We start from the raw sequence: 24,612 nt of genomic DNA on the forward strand, positions 1-24,612 counted from the left end.
CAGATTTGGAAGGGAGGGATTTAGCACAGAGACTTTGTGTTATTGTATAATAACTGTGGATGCTGAGGAAAGGATTACAGACCATCTCAATAATACCCCAAAGTCTAAAACTGGCCAGAGTAGAAGTTAGGTCGGCCATTACAGAAAGCATAACAAGTGTCACTTGACCAGGTAAGTTTGAACAAAGTCACATGTAGGAACCTATTTAGACTTCCTTCAAGTCTGTATAAACCACATAGCAAAAGCAGCAGGTCAGCAGCAGCTGCAGTCTCCCATCAGTGACAATCTGTTCAGCCACAGTGACACTGTGCACCTTGAAGCATTTTAACAGGGCTCACAACCAAATACACAATTAATGTAGGGTTTGTAAGCGGGGAAAAAAATAGACTTGAGGCCTTAAAAGAGGCTTTGTGTCTCAGTTATGTGACTGAAACCCAAGTGAGGTGCAAGCCATCGCGCAGTTGGTGTGCTGATTAAAATTCAAATCTGTTCTGTCAGATACACTTGAGACAGATGACTGAGTAGTGAGAAACCAGTTTCTGTAAATGAGGTAAAGGATTCAAGAAACCCGGTCAACACATCTAGATTTCTGCTGAAGAAGTGGCCTGCATGGCTGTCTTCTGCCACGTTTTTTTTTTATATTAGCACTGAGGGATTCCCAACTTGGAAATCACAAATACCATTTATAGCAGCTTTAAATCCAAAGTCACACAAACCGAAATGGTAAATAAGAGTGGCCTAGCTGAAGTAAGCTAAACAGTAGACTAGTCATAAAATTCCAGTTCACATTTGCACTGTAAACTCTCTCTCATTACAGAGCGACAATGACAACAAGTAATCACAAATATACCCAAAACTTAAAATATGCCAGAGTGCAGGTTGAGTAGGTGCATAAACTGGTGGTTGTATGGTGGACAGCAACATTACACTTACACTATACGTATATACTATACAGAGAGAGAACAGTTTGTTAAACCCAACGAAATGAAATGAAGACAACACTGTCCACTAGCTCAGCTTTTTCTTTTTTTTGTTCTTTGTGTTTCTTTGGGACAGATTGGGCAAGATGACTTTTCTTACCCTGATTATATTTCACGTGGATGATTTTCAAATCAAACAGTCCAGCCTAGAGCTCATGTGTGTTATGTGTGAATGTGTGCTCTTGCAACTATGTGTTGCATATTTTTGGATGACTGTACACGTACATGCTGCTCAGTGTGTTTACACATGCATGTTTTCTTATGAGTGTGTGTGTTTGAGTATGATTGTTGTTGTGGACGTGTACGGTTGCTTGTGTGTATAACTACATGTGCACATGTGCATGCAAGCCAATACGTGTATCTGTTGCCAGACGGCTGTCTCCTGGCATTGCTGTTCCCCTGCAGTGTGTGTGTATGGTTGTTGACAGTGTGGACGGTAATGTGTGATAGATCGCACTTCAGGGACCCCATAATCACATCAGCCTAACCTAGTCTATCAGCTGGGCACAATGGGATACCCTTCACTCCTCCTTTAATCTGCTCCATCTAGCTCTTCACCACTCTTCTCTCCTGCTTTCTTTCACACTTACTTTCTTCCTCTTTCTCTGTTTTTTTCAGTTTCCTTTACCTGATAAATTTTTAAACCATTTTTAAATATCTTTGTTTCTTTGTTTCTCTACATCTCATCTTTCTTTCTTTCTAGCGTCGTCATTTTTATTTGATTCTATCTTTCAATTTATTTCTTTAGTGTTTGTAATAAAATTTTATTTTATTTGTATCTTTCTTGTATTTCTTTCACTCCTTACTTTTTGACTATGTATTCATTTTATATGCATCACTATTATTTACTTTAAATTGAATTCCATTTAATCTGTAGTCCTCTCTTATTTGAATTTTCATTGTTCATTTCATTGTTCATTACTTTTCTTTCTTTCTTTCTTTCTTTCTAAAATCTCATCATTAAAAACACAAAACCCTGGACATGGTGAGAGGGAGCAATGAGAACGAGTTGTGCCAAGGTTAAGTATCCTATCCTATAATAGGTGTTGCTGTGTGCATGTTGTGTGAGTGTCTTGAAACAGACGTGTGGGGTCGAGGTTGCAGAGCCGGCCCCAGGGCTCCCCGACAGCGCAGTGCACCCGGCAAATGGCCCTTAGCCTTGCTAGCGCCGCTAGCCCTACGATCCATCATACCATATGTTCTCAATGGGGAAGCTAACGCTAATGACTGATGAGTGGAAAGGAAGGGGGCATAAAAGGAGGGAGGGAGAGGAGTAGGATGGGGAGGAAGAAAAGATGGTAAGAGCAGGAAGCCAGATGAAGAGGCAGAGAAGGTGGGGAAAAAAGTTGAGGAAAAGTAACAAAGAAGATGACAAAGGAGAAGAGGAGATGGGAATTAAATAAAAGAAGGAGGTGGAGTGGAAGAGGAGCATATGCACTCCTTGGGAGGCCTCCATAAATGAAGGATGACCATGTAGCCTGCTCAGTTGGAAGAGAAAAGAGGATATAGTGGAGAAAAGGAGACAGATGAGATGAAACAAGTGACAATGGTATAGAGCAGAATAGTATTAAAAAAAATGTATCAGTATTCGAAGGTGAAAACTGTGAGAGAAAAAGTGAGTTATCAACAATGTCATAAAAATACACCTGGTTGAAAAAAAAAAAACAAGGCAGGGTAATAGTTTTTTTTTCATAATAAGGGAGAGGAAGAAATGATAACAGCCATGAAATCAAAAAATATTTGAAATAAAAGTATTATTCTTTTGTTAACTTGCTTTCTAGGAACTTTTTAGTGGGCATACATGCGTTTTTATGTGGGCAGGGATCTTGTGTGTGTGTCAGTGTGTTTGCGGGTAGGCTAATGGAGTACTATAGGCCTGCCCATATGGGGCCATTGTTTATGTGTGATGAATAGAGTCCACGTGTCTGTCTCTGGCACTCAACACTAAGCGAAACCCTGCCGAGGGAACCCTGTTGACTCCGTGCACACATGTTCGTGTGTATGTGTGGGTGCATGTAATATGTCTATATGTTTGATAGAGAGTGTGTGTGTGCGTGTGTGAAGGAGAGAATGAGTGTGTATTTGTCCTGCTGTGTGCTTGGCAGTGCCCTCAATGGTGCCATCCCAAGTGTGTTTCATCATCATCTGCCATGACAAAGATGTCTAATGACACACTCACACAGACACACACACAGCCACACACACACACACACACACACACACACACACACAGTCCCATCTGTGCCATGGTATCCGGGTGCTTTGGGACACTGCAGGAGAGGAGGAAAGGGAAACGACCCCACGTTCCTGCACCATGTGTCTAACTCAACCCTCCTTGCTTTACTCTCTTGTCCCGTCGTTTTCTATCTTTTCCATCACTTTCTCCTTTTCCCCCCTATAAACATGAAGACATTACCAAACTCTGACAAAATCCTTTTGGGCCAGAGTAACCAGTTTTCTGAACAAAAACCCGTTGGTTGATTCGACTTTACAGTAAAGGATTTTCTCTACACAAAAGCAGCTCTGTATCAAACAGGCTCAGCGGGCCATCAAACTTCCCCCCATGTGCTTTCAATGTTGAGCAAAAACCCTATTGTAACAACAGTGGATGTTTATGTTTGTGTGTTTCCTTCACTAACCTGGGGTATATATATACACTTCCCCTCTCTCAGCATCACCGCAGCACACCAGTGTATCGTCTACAATCCAGCCTCCACAGCATTGGACCCCATAGCCATCACGAAGGCTCCCACTACAGCAGAGCTGGCCGCCTTTCATGGAGTAAGGAACCCCCCCACAGCAGCTGTCACCCAGCCCCACTGAGACCCGGCCCTGCGAGTGGTCAGGACAGCAGTATTCATCTACAAAGACAAGGACAGATGAAGGAAACACCTGAACAACATGGAAAAGGATAAACTCAAGTCAAGCAGAAAAGAGAAAATCCCATGTAAATATGAACACATGAAGCAATCTGAAACTCACTGGTTTTTACATGGACATAGTATCCTGCACAGCACTGGTGGTCAGGGAGAGCCGGGAGCAGTTTGCCGTTACAGCAAACCGGGTTGGACGAATTATTCAAATTCAGGTAACTGCTCTCGCAGCAATGATGATGTGGCTTCTTAGTGTACAATAGTCCACTGCAGCAAACCTAGTTAACATAGAGATACGCACAGATGAACACATATGAGAGAGTATGCACTTAACAAAATCCACATAAATGGACAGATAGTGAAATAAAACTACTTATGTGTGGGCTTTGAAAGTGACTCTGTACCAAACAGGATACAGGCAATGTTCTTATGTTGGCCCGCACTCACTAAAAAGTAAAAGTACTCAATATGTAGAATGGCCCACTTTACAATAATATATATTATTGTATTACAATTAATGCATTAATGCACAAAGTTCAAAGTTTAAGGTGGTGAAGACGATAACTGCTATACTACTGGGTAATTTAATCCATAGTAATACATCAAAATCTATTTAATTTATTTATATACTATATTTTGTATTAATAATCTAAATCTCCAAAGTTACTGTCAACTAAGTTTTAAATAAAAGCAGTGGAGTAGAAAGTACATTTGTCTCCAAATTGTAGTGGAGTAGAAGTATTAAGCATAAAAGGGAATTACTCACATAAAGTACAAGTGTGTTAAAACTGTACTAGTACAGTACTTGAGTAAATTTACTTCATGTTACTTAACTGTCTTTGGCTCCATCATGTAAAATATTTAACTTCATCACTTCTATAGTGGCTCAAATGGAAACAGTGGTATATTATTTGGTGTCTACATTCATAAACCCTTTTTTGATAATACTGATTTCTGTTCTAAATGTAGAAATGACATCTTATTAAATCTGTGTGTTTTGTACAGTTTCACAAATACAGTTTCTTTGAGACTGTATAGGACTCTGGTGAGCATCACAGTTTGAACACAAAACTCTGAACATATCATACTGTTTCATTCAAGACATGACAAATACTATTTCATTAACCTTCAAAGGAAGCAGTGTGTGTACTGAACACATCTCTTTTGTGTTGTAAACGTGTACATACATTATAATGGAGGATTCTGTGAGTCATGTTACTGATATACAGGGATTTTTTTCTAGGTTCATGAGTGTAGATTTGCATGTGCTCCATCTAAGCATCTCCACTTGCAAAACTTAAATAGGTGGGTATGTGTGTATTTATATGTGTGAACATACAATAAATGTTGTTTTTGTATGTGCCACTGGGTGCTGTGGGGGTAAATGTATGGCGGGTGGTTTCATTGTGCCAACTTGGCTGGCATTCAGTGACACAAGGATGGAAGTGAATATAGATGACAAGTTAATCTGTTTAGAGAAATGAATCACTCATAGGATGGCTATGCATCCCATATAAGTAGCATGCACTTAGAAGAGGAAATGTGGGTGTGTATTTGTCTAAGGGTCTCTATGTGTCTTTTCGTACTTGTGTGTGGGAGGTCTGGTGAGGACTAATATCCTTAGGGAGTACACAGCAATGCTGTTTTCTTATTCTCCACTTCAGATCAGCAGCCAAAGCAAAGACCCTGGACTGCTTTCTTGTTTTACACACTGTTGTTGTTGTACAGCAAAGGTTTTAATGATTACTCATGACAAGTTATTGTTAAAAGGGACTCTTGTATCCAGGTGAAAAGGTCGGAGGAAAGAGGATTATGACAGAGGAAAGATGAAAAAACAGCAGAGGAGAAGACAGGAAAAATACCCCCCCCCCAAAATGCATCATCCATAATCAATCAATATGTAATTTATTCCACATGTCAACAACACACCCTCATCATATGTTGCATATAAAAGTGTGTGTCGACTTTGTTAAAAAAAAAAGGAAGCAAGGCAAAAAACAAAAAATGCAGTCTTCTAGAACAATCAGTATGATATTGACCTGTGCATATCCTTCAACACAGGGCAGAAAGGAAGAATACAAGACAAATACAATAAGTACAAAATGTCAAGAACATAATCACCTGTATGTCAGGATTGAAGCAGGATGTCCCACACACACCATGGTTCACAGGACACTGCAGGTAGGAACATCTGAACCTTACACCACCTCCACCTTCTGACTCTTCCCCCACAGAGGATGTGACCCCTGTTGACCCACTGGCACACGACCTCAAGGTCCGTCTTAAAACCTCGTAACCCAGCATGATGCCACTGGGTCTGCCTGGAAGGGACCAGTCCAACCTCACCACCCTGTAAGAGAGAGAGTGAGACTCGCATTCATGCACACATACGCATTCATGCATGGTTAATGCTTGACAAAGTTGAGTTACAGTGTCAGGGTGTGTGTATCTTTATACACTTCACACTATTGATTTTCCTCTGTTTTATCTCTGACATCTTTGGCAGGGAAAGACCTGTGTAGTAACACACAGAGTTACAACTTCCACAGTCTCCTAGAGAGAAAATAAGCCACAAATCACCACTTCCTTTGCAACTGGAAGATTTGCAACGTTATGGCTTAGGTCAAACATGGGTAGAAGAGCATTTTAAATGTCATTAAATTTAACTAACTACAAACAAAATGTCAGTTTACCTTCATACTTTATTCATTTTGGAGGCTGTCAAAAAGCAACTTTGAGATAATCTGATTAAATTATACAGTCAGAAGACTTTACATAACCTTTATTAAATCAGGTAATCTCAATTATAGAATACAGTATTTTAGAGGATTAATGTATGCTAAACATTTTACATACTTTAAGTGGATTTCATATTAAAAAGTATTTCAATCTTGATAGACTTCTGAAGATGAATATATGCAACAATCATCGTGTCTTGGAGGGCTGTATGTTTTACAGAAGCAGGAATAAATACAGTTGAAGTTTTTGCCCACAGAATTGGATTTTTAAGTACAACTGACACTGTGTAATAAAAGAAAAATGTATAATGCAATAGCTTATTGATACACAGATTACTAATGCTGAGTAAAATAACATTTTTATACAGTCCTGTCAAATTGCTCCACAACTTGCTGTTGGTGCCAGCTGTATTGATTCTGTTGTGTCAAACCTGCAAACCAACCTCATGCGCTGCCGATAAACATTAACGATTACTGCACTCAAACCAAGGGCTGTAAAATTTCATGAACCTGGAACAATGGCAACTCTCAAAAAAATGGTTAAGACATATTGTCATTCAGAAAAAGAAGACATTTGAGATAATGCAGAAAGTGACAGAATCACTGAAAAAATACGTGCAGTACATGTCTGTATTACCTGGGACTGATCACTTGTGCATGTGGCGTGCCCAGGTCAGCAGGTAGATCCTCCACGGTAGTTGTCTGAGTAACATTACTTCTCACACATGCATACACAGTACACACCTCCACCTGAAATTCACACACAAACACAGCAGACAAAAACATAATTCACATGTTTGCTTGTCTGTGTCTGGGTATGTATGTTTCTTTGCATGCGTACCTGTACGTTGTAGACAGTGAAAGGCAGTAGGTCCCGCAGCAGGAGGGACCCAGAGCTGTTGTCTACACTGCCATGGAGACGGTCATTAACGTAGATGTAGTAACCAGTAATTGCTCCATTGGGCTGTAGAGGAGGGAACCAGAGCACACGCACCGTGTTGCTATCTACTGGAACCACCTCTGCGGCGGACATCCCGTCTGGCTCTGAGGATGGCACATGTGAGTACAGAAACCCAGAATTGTTTAATTCTTAAAGAACAAAACGTTTTACAGCTTGAAGACTGGAGACATGGCCATTTTCAAACATACATGTGATGAAACCAGTGTTCTCAACCTCACATGTAAGCTTTTACATAATGGACTACCTCGACTGTTACTGTGCAGTAACGTAAGAACAAAGCTACAAAAGATGGTATTTGTGCTATGACTTTTTGAAGCAAATTTTACGCCATGATAACTTCTTGTACAGAGCTTCCATTTTTTTTTTTTTTTTTTACACAGAAGCCACATCACTAACACATTTTTTAAATGCCCCTAAACAGTGCTGCATTAGTGATCATTAGACCAGACTTGTGAAAAAAAGGGAAACTATGTGTTTGGACTATGAGATCCCCAGTATATACAGTCCCTGACAAAAGTCTTGTCACTTATCCATTTTGTAGAAACAACAGCTTATAACCTGACTTTTAATTAATCCATTGGTTTTAGAAATGGCTCATATGAAAGCTAAAACCCTCCCAAATTATGTTTAATATACTAAAATAAATTTGCTTCACTGAAGAAAGATTGATCATTTAATGAACACAGAAAGGCCAGATTTTGGCAAGACAAAAGTTTTGTCGCCTACAGAGAGTAATGTGAAAATTGAACAAATAATTTACTTCAAATACAAAATATGTTGCATAACATCAGTGAATTAAGTAGTGGTGCTGTGAGATCCATATTTAATATCTTGTATGACTTCCATGAGCTTGAAGGACTGCATCCATATGGTTGAACAATGATTCATACAATTTATTGATGAAGTCATCAGGAATAGCAAAGAAAGCAGTCTTACATGCCTCCCAGAGTTCATCAAGATTCTTTGGTTTCGTCTTCCATGCTTCCTCTTTCATTTTACCCCAGACATGCTCAATGATGTTCATGTCTGGTGACCGGGCTGGAAAGTCCTGGAGCACCTTGATCTTCTTCACCTTGAGGAACTTTGATGTAGAGATGGAAGTATGCGATGGAGCACCATCCTGCTGCAAAATTTGACCCCTTTTATGGTTGGGAATGTAAGAGGTAGCTAATACTTCTTGATATTTTAGGCTATTGATATTGCCTTCCACCCTGCAAATCTCTCGCACACCCCCATACTGGGTGTAACCCCAGACCATGATTTTTCCGCCACCAAACTTAACTGTTTTCTGGGTGAATCTGGGATCCATGCGGGCTCCAGTAGGTCTCCTGCAATATTTGCAGTGGCTGTGATGTAATTCAACTGAAGATTCATCTGAGAAATCCACCTTCTGCGACTTTTCCAGCATCCATCCTTTTAGCAGGCTGTGGGCCTTGGCAAATGCCACACGTTTTTTTAATTGCCTTTTGTTTAGTGCTGGTTTCTGGGCACTGATTCGACCATGGAGGCCATTTCGAGACAGAATTCTACAAACTGTCCTGGTTGACACGGGGACTTGAGGTGACCAGGCCTGGTGGAGCTCTGCTGCAGTGGAAAAGGGGCTGGCCTTGGATTTTCGACCCAACAAACGGTCCTCCCGAGCAGTTGTCTTGCGGGGTCTGCCTGACCTGGGCTTGTCAAAAACATCTCCAGTCTCTTCAAATCTTTTTCTTATTCTTTGTGCTTGATGCTGAGACACATTGAAGGTGTCAGCCACCTCAGCAGTGGATCTGGTCTTCAGCCTCTTGATAATCAACGCTTTGGTCTCAGGGTGAATCTTAGGCATGTTGTCAGAGGTCAAGTTTCAGTTGATGTGATGGTCTGGTGTGCTGGGTTTCTTTTTATACACACCCACTAATTGATTGATCAATTATTGATCACAGGTGAGGCTGTAATCTAGGATTGGGTGCATCATATGACAAGGTGGCAAGACTTTTGTCTTTGCAAAAACTGACTCAGTGGGCTTTACCAAACTGTGAACGTTAGAATGCTTTTCAGCAGTTTCGTTTGGCACCAAAACATTATTTCAAAAGTTGTTGGAATTGAAATTAGCCATTTCTTGTAAAAAAAAATTGATTACAAATATATTTGAGGGGCACTTAAGGTCAACTTGTACCCAAGCGACAAGACTTTTGTCAGGGATTGTAGAGGTGACATTTTACAACAGACAAGTATCATTCTCAACCTGGGCATATTTTGTGAATATCATGCAAACTTCTTTCAAAGTTTTCTATTTTCACACAATGACAGGAGACACAGCCCAACAAACATTTCAGACGTCACACTTCAACACTTTTAACAATCCCTCGTTCAAGAAGTGGTAGGCAGATGGCCGCCCTCTCTCTAATCAATATTATAAAGAGTACAGTTCAGTTCGGCTCAATATGAAAAGTGCCTTGAGGTAACTTCTGTTGTGATTTGACGCTATATAAATAAAAACTGACTTGACTTAGCTTCTCTTAGCTGAGTGCATTGTCAATTGATAGTTTCTGTACAATCACCTCACTCTTTTTCTTGATCTCCTAGTTAACTTTGAATCTTTCTTTGAGCACGTCTCTCCCCTTTCTGAGTTGTGTTATCATATTCTTTCTCTCTCTTTCACTGTCCCTTCGATCTAATTCCTTTAGTTTCTTTACTTCACTCTTCCAAGAAATTCTCCGTCAGCACATCCACAGAGGATACTACACCAAAACTCCTATGGTGATTAATATAGTATGGTAACCTATAGGAAATAAGTTATGGATACAGAGGCAAAATGAAAGGGTGAATTACAGAGAAGGACACTGGAAAATCTGACGAATAGAGGAGAAGCAAGAGATAATCTGTGAGGGGAAATATAGCGACAGGGAATAAAATAAATTAAATGCCAAAGAAAAGGATAAAGATCAGAGAGTGTTCTTAATTTATCTGTATAATGTTTTTTTCTTCAAATGATAATGGATATAAAGCTGTAAGTAGAAAATTGAGAAAGAAAACCAAACACAGAGTTAGTGAATATGAGAGACGGTGCGTGAGACAGGTAATCATACCGACTCCATCTATTATTCTAAGTGAAAATGCACTCAGCTAAGAGAAGTTAACCCAATTCATTTGCTGCCAATGCACTTACCTAAACCCAACCTACTGCTATACATTTCATTTACTGCAAGATGGCATTATCAACGCAATACTGCACACTGAGCCTCTTTCACTCATACACACATGGACATACACACACATTTTTCTTGCCAATTAGTCCTGATGTTAGCATTGCCCTATAGATTGCAGACCATGTTAGGATGGTTGGTAGGGTTGAGCTGCATTAGTTAAAATATATTTGGCCTTGGTGTGTATGTGTGCATTTGTGTGTGTGTGTGCACTCTTATGGCTGTAAAATAATGAAATTACCTCCAGAGCCCTCTCAGTTAAACGAGCCGTGCTTTGCCTTTAGCACCTAATGATTTTCTAATGTTTTTAATGCACTTTTTATTATACTGCTCAGATTAGAGAGAAAGAGAGTCCTCTGACATATGATTATACTGAGACAGAGAAAAAAACGGACAGAGAGATGGTCAGAGAGAGGGATTGAGAGGGAAATGAAGACAGAAAGAAAACAACAGACACAGTAAGCAGCCTCTGACATATGATTACACAAAGTGATTTGAAAGATAACCCTTAAATGCTGAGAGACTGCACTGAGAGTTGAAGAGGAAATGGAAAGAAAAGTCCTGATGACAGTTGGATAGCCTGTGCAATTCATAACTAAAGATAGTAAAAGCTGACCCTGATTGAAAAAGAAATACCAGTAGATCCAAGAACTGACATACTTTACTGATATTCCACTTAATATACTCTTTCAAAGCTCCAGGTTTTACATTCTAATAAAAAGATCCAGTTATTAATTTAAAAAATATTAACAGATTATGCAGAGACAGCTAAAGCTGAGAATAGACGAGGCTCTGTTAAAGATGCAATTCATAACAATGTTGTTGCCTATTTTCCATTTGAACATCAAGGACAGATATCATTTTTTCTTATTTTATTTTTTCCAAAGCCCAGGTGATGTTCTGTAACAGTATTGTAAAGTACAGTAATTATATGTCTCCAAAAGACATGGGAAGAGTCATGTTTGCCGTCTTCTTTGACAGGTAGAACACATCTTGTGTGTGTGGCTGTGTGTGCAGTTTGTGTGTGTTTGTGTGTGGTGCCAACAAGCATTTTACAACACCTTAAATCTGCCTCACACACACACTTTGTATTGATTTCATGCCTCACTACATGATGTGTTTAACATCTCCTGTGAAGCACAGAGACACAGAGAAATGCACATTAACACAGACCCCTCTCTTGGATGTATTGAATTTATGCACTGTACATGAAACACTGATATGGACACATGCACAACCACACACTCACATAAATATGAAGTAAGGATGCAAACCAGTTTCTAAATACAGCAGTTGGCCAAAAATTACGAAAATGCACACATACCTCCATCCTCTGTGGTGACGTTAACTATTGCCTTAGTTGTATTATGTGCTCCGTTGAACACCTGTAATGACACTAGATATGTGGTACTGGGCCAAAGGTCACATATCACTGTGGAGTTGATCTCAGGGGGTAAAGTCAAGATTTGACTTGACTGACGAGACTCTACTGTGAGAAAGTAAGATTCCACTTCTCCCTGCAGGTCTTGCAAAGCTGAGAAAGGAAGATGGAGGGAGAGAAGTGAGGGAGTAGTCAAAATAAGAACATAATTTTGAGTCTCTATTTTTGCTTTTGGATAATTGTCAAGTGACAGAATAATCTCCACAGAATATCATGTCATGAAAATGCTTGTGTGTGCATCTAATGTGTGTGTATTTATTCTTCTGTCCTTGTGAAAAACAAGAGTTTCAAACCTTTCTGGACAAAGACCTTTGCTGGGCAAAGTGTGTGTTTGGGTGTGTGTGTTTAAGACAGAGGGTAATCTTACAGGGTTGTGTCCAGTTGACCTGCACTGCAGTGTGATTGATAGCGTGGGCAGACAGAGATGGAGAGTGGAGGGGAACCCCCGCCATGGTCACCGAAGTAACAATCTCTCCTGAGGAGTAGCCCACATCATTATGGACCACTAACTGGTACTCATATCGAGTGAATCTGTTGACAGACAATATTTGTGTTAGAAAAAATAAATGCTACTGTAGACGAACTCCTGGTGCAAGTAGTGCCTGAAACTGTAAATCCCCATTGATCGAATTAAGAAATAACAGAAATGATAGTGTTGCTCTGTAAGTGGGATAAAGAAGATTGTAATTTCAGTAATGTCTGTCTTTGTGTATTTATTCACTCCAAAGTTGCTCAACATTTCTTTTTCTTTGCAGTTAGTTCGGCTAATATAACAGATCTATTAAAATCTATTACACAAACACCAATAACTTCTTCATGAACTTCTTTCTTGGACATCGATCAAAAACCCAAGCGAAGAGAAAAGTGCTGACACGTTCAAATGTTTGTTGGTTTACTTCTTGAATAAAGCACAGTAGAGACACAAACCCGAAAAGAGTATACCCAGAGCCGTTTAGCAAGCATAGAGAGGAAAAAAAATCAGCTTCCACCAAGTGCCAAACTGAGATTAGGGGACGCTGTGTGAAAAACAATTTAATTCTTTGGGATATTTGCTTAATGTATCTTTGAGCGGTATTAAAAGATCGGCATCAGCGGCAGCTCGCCGATCAGCTCTGCACACACGGTTTGCTGCGGCGCCGGCGTTTGCTCTAGAGCTCATTTCAGTAATCTCACCTGCTTAGGCCTTTATCTTGGTAGAACAATTTGGTGCCGGAGTAAACATGGAGCCAGCGATGGAGATCTTCAGAGGGGGGAGGGGATGTGGCTGTTACTGTGCGGACCGTGGCGATGGCCAGGGGCTGGTGGGTTTTACGTCTGAGCAACTTGTATCTGAAGGGGGATTTTGAATAAAAGAAAACACACACACGGTAGGATGTTTAGGAATGCATTAACACACAACACATGTACCCAAATGCGCAAAGATGAGCGCACAGTACCCTCATGGAAATATACACATGCCTGCATAAGGGAACACACACACACACACACACACACACACAATTTTTCAACTGACTCGTCTCCTTATCACTCATTTCCTCCTCTTCTGCTGTTTTTCATCATCTCTATTCTTTTGCGCTCACTGTATCTCACCCCTCCCTCCCTACGCCCCTCCCTCTGTTGTTTTTTTCTGCAGGGTTTGTGTTTTCCTCTCCCCACAGTGATGCTAATTTTTGCTGTAATCAGAAGAGAAGGGCTTAATGCCGCCTTTTAACCAACCCACTTAGACAAACACACAGAGCTGAGCAGAGCAGAACAGAGAGACGGGCTCATGCATTTTAATCGTCTGCCAGGAAAATGGACCTTTATTTTAGGCCTAATCGCCGACAGAGTAGAACAGGACAGAACAAACGGACCGGAATGTGCATTAGGACTGAGAAAACACTGATTAAAAAATGCACAACACTTAGCTCATTACCAGGACACTCATGTTAGCAGCTTGTTAACGTGTTCCTGCTCGTTTTCGTAAGGTTTTCAGCTGCAATTGAACATCTCCAGGACGTGTCTCTCAATAACAACATGCTTTACATTTCAGTCTTGGCTGTCTGGTTTCTAACTCTAGGCTGTAGCCAATTAATGAAAACAGAATTGACTTAGATTATGTAAACTTATGATGGTTACACAGATTGGGTCTTCATAATTAGTATTGGATTTTGGATGTGTATCTGCTTGACCTGAACTATTATAAAATAATAATCTCCCTTTTCTTTCTCTTGGTTAAATTCCTTCAACCTTTGTCTCAATGCGTTTTGAAAGCAGCTGATCCATAGCACAGGTACATCTAATCTTCATACTATATACATTTTGTGGTGAGATTTGTGTTATAATTGGCGTATATTCTGAATGATAAATTTTTCCACTTGAAAAATATGCAATTTATCGTTCCTCATCTGCCAATTTGTACTTTCTTTACTTCTCCAGAGTACACACAACTTCAGACAGCCAGGCCAGGGTAAAATTATTTTCCTCGATAATTATTGACATAGGTGTTAAATTTAATGCAACAAACAGAATTCTGTCAAAATGTTGTGTTCTACATAGTAAAACAAATTTCACTAGGCTAGTAAATGTAATGCAGTTACTGAATCAATGGTAGTGTGTTACCACCACTGCGTCACTGAGAACAATAATGTGATTAGAGTAATGCAACATGTTACTCCCAACACTGACTGGCATTTGTACTAGTGTTATTATTGGTATCAACCAAGTTGATTCCAGTTTTGATTAGAAAGAGAAAACAAGGGAATTTGTCTGTGATGGCGCATCTTTGCAAATCAGTATATTGCGAATCGTCGACTAAGAGGGAGCAGCAGTGTGTATTGGCTTCTGTGCAATGTCAATGTTACCTGATGTTAGGTCCATTGGGCCTGCTTGGTGGTTGCCAGGAAATGGCCAGGAAAGACTCACTGACTGCCACAACTGACAGTGGTGCAAGGCCTTGAGGGCTTGTGGGTAATGTGGTAGCTGGAGTAGGCAGGCTTTCTGTACATCCTCCGACTTGTCCACCACCCTTAGAACATGCCAACACAGTAACACTGTAGTTTGTGTATGGAATAAGGTCTGCTATTTTGATGTTGAGCTCAGATGCGTTGCCACTGTTATGGAAGATTCGGGGTTCTGGGAGGCGGATCTCATAGCCATGGATTTCTCCATTAGGAATAAGTGGAGGAGTCCATGTGACCTGAAACATAAGTGTGTTAGATTTAAGTTCTGGGTTGTTCATTTGAAATACAGTATTCAGATAAATCTGTGTAGTACAGAGAAAACTAAAGGCTTAGTTCACATATTCCTTTCTTACTGTCCTATCATCATTCAAGAAAAGTCATCTCATTGGGCATTCTAAATGTTCTCGGCATACTGAGGACGGCAAAAAGCTTTTACATGGATGAACTACAGGAAGTGATGGCATAATGCATGTGTGTATGTGCACGGTTTGCAGTGTGTCCACATGCAAACACATATCTAAATCAGAGTGTGAATGCATGTGTGGTCAGGTTTGAGTGCTATCAGTGCGATCACACAGGTGTTATCTGTGTGTGTCACCCGTATATGTGCACGTACATTAGGATGGTCACTGTGTTTGTGTGTGTGTGTGTGTGTGTGTGTTTTGTGTGTGTGTGTTCAATTCTCTTGTGGGGAAAGATAACCTGACTTTGACTTGAGCAGAAGATTCCTTTCATCACATTTAAAAGAGGGTACACACAAACACACACAGAAACACGCGCACGTGCACAAACACCATGCTAAAATAATGAAAGCGGCTGGTAATGGAATTGCTGCATGCAAAAACAAAAGCTTGCTGTCGTTGAGCACTGCATCTGATTTGGAAACAGTTCAGTCTGTCAGCATTTCAGAGTGAGGATGAGGGTAACTGGCACACGCACAAATAGTAATACACACACACATACTCACACACATACTTACAAACACATACACACACACCTATACATATTTGAATTACAGACATCTATAAAATAAATGTTTTGTTATACATACACATACAAACACACGCCTATATCTGGTGTATGTAAATTCAAAAACTACATGTGTGCGCGTGCAAACACACACACACACACACACCTGTGTCTCTGACTGTACGCTCTAACACACTTATGGATTCAAACTGTCATGTACATTAACCGATCTGTTAAGAGCTTGTTGAGAGTTTAGGTGATTAAGTGGTCAGTGTTGATGAGAGTATTATGAATGAACGTCAAGACTAATTATTTCTTATGCAACCTTGATATTCATTTAACAAGTGACACTGAGAGATAATACAGGAGAGAGACACACACACACACACACACACACACACACACACACACACAGAGGCAGGGTCATGTTGAGTTAGGTAGCTCATTTCCCAAAGTGCGTGTTGGGTGTGCTTTGTGGTGGAAGTCATTTACAGATTGAATAGCCTGATGTAATCTGGAGATGGTGAAGACAGCGGAGACCCTGAGCTGACACGGAGCACTGGGTCTAAGGCCAGTACAGTATGTGTGTGTGTATTTGTATATGTGTTTATGTGTATATGAGTGAGAGAGAGAGAGACGGATGATAAAGTTGAGAGTGAAAGAGAATAGGTGTGTGTGTAAGGATGTGGTTTTTGTGTGTGTGTCTTTGAGCATCTATGCTACTATACTGACAGAAAACTCCAAGGTACTAAGAGAATGCCAACCACTATAGCTGACAATACAAGTGTAAAATATTCTTGTTCATGCATTGACATGATTGCTCGCATATGGAGGAGATTTATATTGTCAGAATTTGGAATTAAGTCTCAAATCTTTCAGTTTTCTCTGATTTGTAGTTAAAAATGAAAATTATCTATGGTGGATAACACAGATCCTGACAAGCTCAAATCACAATAATGGTTTGATTCTTGATGGTTGGTTTATTGACAAGCCTTCAGCATTACTAACTAAATACCATGAAATCCACAACTATCTTGGCAAAAATCTATGGTTCCGGGACGAGAAATAATCACTTCTAGGTTAGACTGAAGCAGAATTCACACACACAAAAAAAAACTGAACCGAAGGCATTTAGCCAGATCTATCATTCACATCTGCAAATGTTGCCTTATTTAACCTTAAGTTTTTTGTACACAACCCCTCGGCAAACTTCTGATGTAAAATGTGTGTATACCCCAAAAAATCTATTTTGTGTCTGTGATGTCATTTTGCTTTACTGCATCACTCTCTTTTTACCATATCAGTCCGCTAGATGCCATGCCACTACTTAAAGAACAACAAAACTCTCAAAAGCTAATGGAAAAGAAAATATAAACAGGGTAATAGTAAGAGAGAATGAGCGAGTGAATAATTCAATGAGGAAGGAGTGATATATGCAACGAAGGAGAGAAAAGAAAAAGAAACCATTTAGAGACTGAATGGCGATACTCAAAATCCTCTCTGTGTTGTCAAGGTCAATTGGTAACCAGGAAGCGGCCTGCCTATCTGTCCAATTAGCAACAACCAGGAAGGAAAACTTTCCTTCTCGGACCTGTGACCCCTAAAGCTGTGCTGCCGCAGAGATGACAGGGGCGGATCTGAAATGATGACAGGCATTAGCATTTTTCTGCAGTTAGCATTAGTGCAGGGCTGTGAGTGCATGCATGTGTGTGTGTGTGTGTGTGTGTGTGTGTGTGTGTGTGTGTGTGTGTGCGTGCGTCTCTGTATGTGCTTGCATACAATATTGTTTCAGGGGCTTTCACTGATAGGTCTTGATGTGGGATTAGCCAGTGCTGCAATTTAACTCTGGCCCCTCCTTCAAAATGGCCGACAGGAAGGAAGCTGCCTCAGACAGGGTCACAGCCCCACCCATTTTCTGAAGGGGACCTTGAGTTGAATGTTTTTCTTTCTCATTAAATCCCAAAAGGGAAAGACAGAAGAATCAGTGTGACATTGCTTTGTCTTTTCTACTCCACACTTCTGTCTAACCCGGAGTGACTGAGGAGATTCTCATTGTATTATATGTTTTGTATATTTTGTCTGATTACAGAAACTTAAACACTTTATAAAGTCTACACACTCATTCTGAGATTCTGAGACCTTTAAATGTAATAGGAAATATTGTAATTCATTAGCAGCAGGACTGGCTTAGATTATATTAGCTCTACCAAACCAAACCGATGGGTTTTTAGTAAACTTCTTAGTTTTTTAGTTTTAAAAAATCAGCTAGACACCCTTACTTGAAATGAATCCGGCCCCAATACCGTCACCCTCGGTGGATTGAGACCAGCTGGCCGAGAAGGTCTGGTGGTGATACTGACCCAGGGTCCTGCAAGAATGTAACAATCATTGTTAAAGATCCTAGTGTGAAAAACACGGGGTGGAAGAATTCACCTTTATGTTTATCACAAAGTTGGGAATTACCATTACACATATCTTGGTCGGATGAAGAATTTAATTTCAGGTCATAATTCATTATGGTCTTACCTGCGGTGTTGCCAGCCTGGTTATGGAGAACAAGTCGATACTTGTAGCTAGTCCAGGGACTGAGAGCTGATGAAGAGTCCAGAAAGGAAAGAGGTGGAGAATCTGGTGGGAGATGGCCCACTGTGGAGACTTGTTTGGTCCCAGCAACTCTACGCTCAATCAGCCACCTACCCTCAGTACAAGATACAGTAGAAATCAAAAAAGATAATTACATACAAATATGAGAGTCACACATGGATTGATTTGCATGCAGTCATCACTCACCGATCTAGTGGTCCATTGCTCAACACTGGTGCACCCCAGGACAAGAGAACAGAGGTGGGTGTGTCGGAGTAAAGGTGAGGTGCTGGAACCCCTTCAGGCGGAGCGGGGAGGGTACGAAACAGTTGAGACATCCCAGACATTGAACAACCCACACTGGTGCACACTTCCACCTAGATATTGGAGAACAATTTTGTAACACCACAATAATGCTAACAGTTTTCTTTTTACAAGTTCAAATTCTGGCACATTCAACTGCCAAGATCATCATGGCAGATGATTATTGAAATGCCAGGAAAATATCTAGGTATTGTTTTATATTCATCACTAGAGCATGATATGAGAGAAACATTGTTTAACTGCAACATTATAACTTGTATTTACATGTTTTGTAATTGTATAATATTTTGTTAAATGTTTTGTATTATACAATACAGTATTGTATTCTAGCAGAACGTCACCATAAAGTTATAATCTTCCACTATACTGTGCTATATACACTATACTATATATACATTATACTATATAGTACCTGGAGGCTGTAGGTGTGGTATGGCAGTAGATCGAGGAAAGTGTAGCTAGTCGTGTTCCCTGGAACAGTGACTGACAGAGGGAATGCATTTAAGTCTGAAGCTTCACTAAAGGAACTGGAGATCGGGCTTTGAAATGGGTCTTGTATTATAAAAGGTTCAGTGTTAGAGGTGGTTGCATTGTAGTCTGGGTTATAGACTAAACGGCTGGGGCTTACACTGGTGGTATTGGATTCATTGTGGTGGAATGAAATGGAAGTGGGACCTTGGCTTGTATTGCTGACACGAGTGGACTCAATATGGTTGTCTTCTGTAATAACAGGCTTCAAGCTAGAGAAAGGTTTAGGAACAAGGTTGGGTCGAGTGCCTTGGATTGTGTTTGAGCTGCCATTAGTGCCTGTGTTGAAAGTAGTCATGGGGATGTGGCTTGAGCCAGGGGAGGTAAGACTGGCTGTTGGCCTGAGGCTATGACCAGAGTTGAGATTTGCAGTGTTGGGCAGTAGGCCTGAGGAAGGACCTAAGCAGGAGCTGAGGGTTGTGTTGGAGCTGGAGACCGAGCTGGGTTTGAAATCTAAAGAAGAGGTACAGATGGGCCAAAGATAGAGGGTATAACTGCTGATAATGCCATTTGGTTGTGAAGGAGGAACCCAGGTAACTGTTACACTTCGAGGATGAAGCCCTGATACAGTTGGGCTGTCGACTGGTCCTGGACCTGCAGACAAGCAAGATGATGCATAGATGAAGAGAGGGAGAGGTGAAGAAAAGCAAGAGGTAAACATACTCTTTGTGTGGAATGAGAAATAAAAGTGAGAAGAGAGGATTTGTTCTAAAGAATTATTTGACAAGTAACATCAAGAATGACATCAGAAGGACAAAGAGTAATTTTGTCATCCCTATTCAAGGGATTAACATGAAAACTCTTTTTCTCAATTTCTCACCAAGCAACCCAAGATTGTATTTATGGATTCATGCAGTACTTGTGAGTGTTTGAATGTGAGTCTGTGCCTCTTTCAGCAGGGAATTCAGGTGATGGAGGTGATGTGTTGGCCAGACTGGGTTAATGGGAACACTTCAGCCCAACGACACACTGGGTTGGGGTGCACTGTGTTTTCATGTTCACTGCCATTTTCATTACCTGGGAGCGCCTTAAGTTCTCATGTCCAGAACGCAAAATGATCCTAAGTAGTATTAGAAGTATGCAGGCAGACAGAGATGCACATCAGAAGGCCACAAGCATACACGTCACATGACTTGCACATGTTCTTGCAGGAACCTACACAAAACTAGTCAGAGAGCTATTTCACTGCACGGTAGCTCATTTGAAGGTAATGCCCCCCCCCCTCCCTCGGCATTTACATCCCACCATACTGCTCTGTAATGGACACACACAGATGCATGTCCATATACATAGACACACACTTCTTCTAACGCACACTCACTCAAGCCCACACCCACAGTGATGCAGTATAGCAGTAATGGTGCTGTGTGAAGGGCAAGCAGATCAAGGTGACTGAGCGGACTGAGGGAGCGTGCTGCGTCGCTAAGTGCTACCGCTAACCGCTAACGGCTTTCCCAGATGGCAGTGTGGTATGTGTGTGTGCATGTGTGTGTGTGTGTGTGTGCATGGGAGAGACAGAAAGAGACAGAGATTGACAGAAGATGAGTGTATGCGTGCATGACTGTATTAGATATAAAGTGCACAAGCACTATATATGTGTCTGTCAGTATGAATGCATGAGACAACAGTTGTGTATGTACAATATGTGCATATTTTGCAGACTATCTACTGACTGTCTCTTCACAGGCCAACTAACATTCAGTGTTTGGCCCAGGATGTTCTCATTCTGTTCATTTTTTAAAATTCTTTAAAAGTTTAAAATTATTCTTTGTGTAATGTTAAGCACAATTAAAATGTTTTGTCTCATACTTTTCAAACCCTTTTAAAAAGTTGAAACTTTTCTGAAAATCTTAGTGTGTCAGATTTACTGACCCTAATTATCTATAAAAGCAACTATTTCGTGTCCTATAAGCAATTAACAAAAAAGAGTCATTGAGTTTGGCCATGTAAGGTATACATAAACATGTATATACATAATATAATATAGAGAGACGCACATCACCAGTACAGACACAAAGATGAATTACTATTGCAGCCAATCACACACTCACACTCACACTCACACACACACACACACACAGAGAGAAAGAAAGAGAGAGACAGAGAAAGAAAGAGAGAGACAGAGAGTCAGAGACATTTTTTCTATCTCCCACACAAATAAACAACAATGTAAAAATGGTGATGTAAAGCTTGGCTGATTTTACAGATCACAAATGGTCCCATGAACAACACATCTTTCCTTCTATCTGTCTCCTCCTCCTTCTCTTTTCCTTTCTCTGACCCCCTCCCTCCTTCCTCCCCACCACCTCTCTCTCTTGTTTGTGCTTTGTGTAGCGGTCTCTCTCTCTTGGCTCCCTCCTAAATAAACAATGCAGAGAGTTGACCTTTTGGGTTAACAGGTTTTTATGCTAGCTCTACTCAGCACTCACACTGATTCAATTACCACCAAAGGTCCACTGAACCCCACGAATAACCAAGGAGCCCGTACCCCTGTCTGCCTCTGTGCTTGTCTGCCGGCCTCTCTTCATGCCTCGCTGCACGCTCATTCATCTCTGCGGAGGGTTGGGGTGTCTCTCTACCTGTTTGTCTAATTTGAGGTTCTGCATCCATTTGACACTATTCTTGCCTGCCTTTCTTTGTCCTGTCTGGTCACGATGTCCATTCCAACAACAGACATGAAAGATGCACAGAGAGGGAGACAGACACAAAGTCCTAAACTACAATTAATTTCACCACAAAAGACAAACCAGTCACCTTGATCCAGCCCCCATCAACCAACCAAAATAACCCCTGTTGTTACCCCCCATTCCTCCCTCATTCCCTCTCTCCTCCCTTCCCCCACCCCCCTCCCTCTAAGTGTTGAGTGTTATTTAGGCTTTACTGGCGCGTGTAAAATTCTGCAATTTGAAGGGCTGTTAAGTTTTTCAATTGAAATTTTCATTTAAGATGCAGGTGATGCTTTTTTCCTTTTTTTTATTTTACTGACGCTTTACTGCTCTCTGGATAGGAGGGAACGAGTGTTGAGGGAATGCGTAGCAACCACTCTCTCCGGTTTCCTGACTCCTTATCTACCGTTCCCTCTTCCTCTCCCTCCTGCTCACCTCTTCCATTTTTCCATCTCTCATCCTCCCTCTCCCCAGTGCTCATCTTTTCTCTTGTCTCCAATACCCTTTTACCTTTTCTCTCTCCCCTGCCTCTCCAACCTTTTCATTCCCCATGCCTTTCCCTCTTTCGTCCCCCTTTCCCTTCATCTCTCCCTCCCCACCTCCCACCCTTACTCCTCCTCCTGCCAGTAAAACAGTAGCAGAAGGCTAAAACAGGAGTGCAGGGCCGCCAAGCTTTAAATCACATTTATAAGGATTTGGTTAGCATAGTAATAACACAATCAACTGACAAGGGCTGGGAGAGGGGGTCGAGGGAGTGTGTGTGTGTGTGTTTGTGCGTATGCATGTGTACTTGTGGTTGTATACATGTTATGTGGCTTCTTGTGCATATTTTTTTGTGTGTGTGCGTGGTCAGGGTCCATCCGTGTACATTTAAGTGTGTACATCTGTGTGAAGACCATAGGAGGGGTATTATTTTTTAGCCTTGTGCAGGGTTCTGTGCGTGCGTGTGTGTTTGTGTGTGTGTGTGTGTGTGGGTGGGTGACTGGGCTTTTGAAGGTGAGTCGAGGCTCCTAGGAGTCATAATGAGGACAAACGCTGAGCTTTACTGTTATCAAGATGCTTACGACACAGTGTCAAAACGTGACAAGCAATACGGTGAGAATTTACATTGCATTTCATATCTTTGCTTTTTCTACAGATTACTTGCTGCTTTAGAAGACACCAAAGAGGCAGTGAGAAAGAGGATGATGTATGACCAAGGTCATGAACTTGATTTGTATCCATAACATCATGAGTATGTGAGATGTGCATTAGCCTTTAAGTAACTATGACCATCACGATATCTTTGAAATGTCAATCATTCACAATTTTCAATATCCTTTTTGGACACTGACTATTTGTAGTGATATATTTAATTCTAACCTCCTGATGGATCCTGCATTACAGAGTGCAAACAAAAAGTTGCCAAGATGTATGGCTTTTAAAATATAACGTAGAAACATGCAAGTGTGTCGAATCAGTGGAGATGATTGGGTTTAGTAAGGAACCCAACTGACTGCTGAGAGTTTTTACTTAAAGAACTGCACATGTAAATACATGCACAGTTATATGCAGGTAATGAGCATATAATATAGAGTACATAATATATTCAAATATTCTAGTTATCTCATGATATGCATAAATAATAATGGGATTATGCTCATATTACTTCAACATTTCCTTGAGAGAGCTAAGTGAACAGAATACTGGGAAATAAGGTAGAGTATTATTTTATTAATGCAGTCACTCATTCATTAAATAACATGAATTCTTTGTGTTCTGTCATTACCTCTAACCTCATCTCTGTCCCATTTTCTTCCTTCTTTGCTTTAATTTAAGTTTGGTAAAACCGTGATTTTTAATGCTCTCTCTGCTTGGCTAAAATCATTTTGTCAAAATAGTGCTTTATTCATACTCTCTATAACACACATACATGCATTTTTCACACAGAACACACACACACACACACACACACACACACACACACACACACACACACACACACACACACACTTTCTCTCTCTTAGATCACTTAGCTGGTGTGAACATGGGAGTAGACAGAGGAAAGGGAGCTGTCCAACACAGCTAGAGTTTATGTTCACAGGAGCCGTCTGTCTGTTCTGCAGCGGCAGGAATTCATAGGGACCAAATTACATTAAAAAGATGGATATAAAAATTTAATGGAATGATAAAAAGGAAAGGAGGAAGTGTGGGTCTCTCTTTCTCTGTTCTGTCATTAGCCGCCTCTTCTCTTCCTCTTTTTTTCCTCAATTCCTCATTTTACCTTTTTGCCCCCTTATTTTGCTTTCTTCACTTTTTCTCCCCATTTCTTATCTTCTTTTCTCTCTATTCTCCAGTCTCTCTCTAAATAGTCAAGAGGCTAGTCTGTCAAATATAAGATGTGAAATCCATTCTGCAAAAAAGGACACACAAAGAGTATGAG

General features: G+C 40.7%; 1 protein-coding gene across 1 annotated transcript in view; it reads right to left on the minus strand.

Annotated features, from left to right (window-relative positions):
• Positions 1 to 24,612, minus strand: part of ush2a (Usher syndrome 2A (autosomal recessive, mild)) — a 152,726-nt gene that overhangs the window by 69,734 nt on the left and 58,380 nt on the right. Inside the window, exons 34-46 of the mRNA XM_087178958.1 lie at positions 19,409 to 20,118; positions 18,880 to 19,049; positions 18,616 to 18,782; positions 18,369 to 18,457; positions 15,022 to 15,356; positions 13,352 to 13,507; positions 12,546 to 12,709; positions 12,062 to 12,271; positions 7,433 to 7,635; positions 7,229 to 7,341; positions 5,975 to 6,203; positions 3,963 to 4,131; positions 3,620 to 3,841 (exon numbers count right to left, since the gene is read on the minus strand). Of these exons, the coding sequence (XP_087035084.1) occupies positions 3,620 to 3,841; positions 3,963 to 4,131; positions 5,975 to 6,203; positions 7,229 to 7,341; positions 7,433 to 7,635; positions 12,062 to 12,271; positions 12,546 to 12,709; positions 13,352 to 13,507; positions 15,022 to 15,356; positions 18,369 to 18,457; positions 18,616 to 18,782; positions 18,880 to 19,049; positions 19,409 to 20,118 (2,937 nt within the window). The remainder of the gene's footprint in view (positions 1 to 3,619; positions 3,842 to 3,962; positions 4,132 to 5,974; positions 6,204 to 7,228; positions 7,342 to 7,432; positions 7,636 to 12,061; positions 12,272 to 12,545; positions 12,710 to 13,351; positions 13,508 to 15,021; positions 15,357 to 18,368; positions 18,458 to 18,615; positions 18,783 to 18,879; positions 19,050 to 19,408; positions 20,119 to 24,612) is intronic.

The sequence above is a fragment of the Seriola lalandi genome, unplaced genomic scaffold, assembly GCF_002814215.2.
Source record: "Seriola lalandi dorsalis isolate HSWRI2012SDOR001 ecotype SW California unplaced genomic scaffold, Sedor1 jcf7180002054763, whole genome shotgun sequence".
Taxonomy (NCBI): domain Eukaryota; kingdom Metazoa; phylum Chordata; class Actinopteri; order Carangiformes; family Carangidae; genus Seriola; species Seriola lalandi.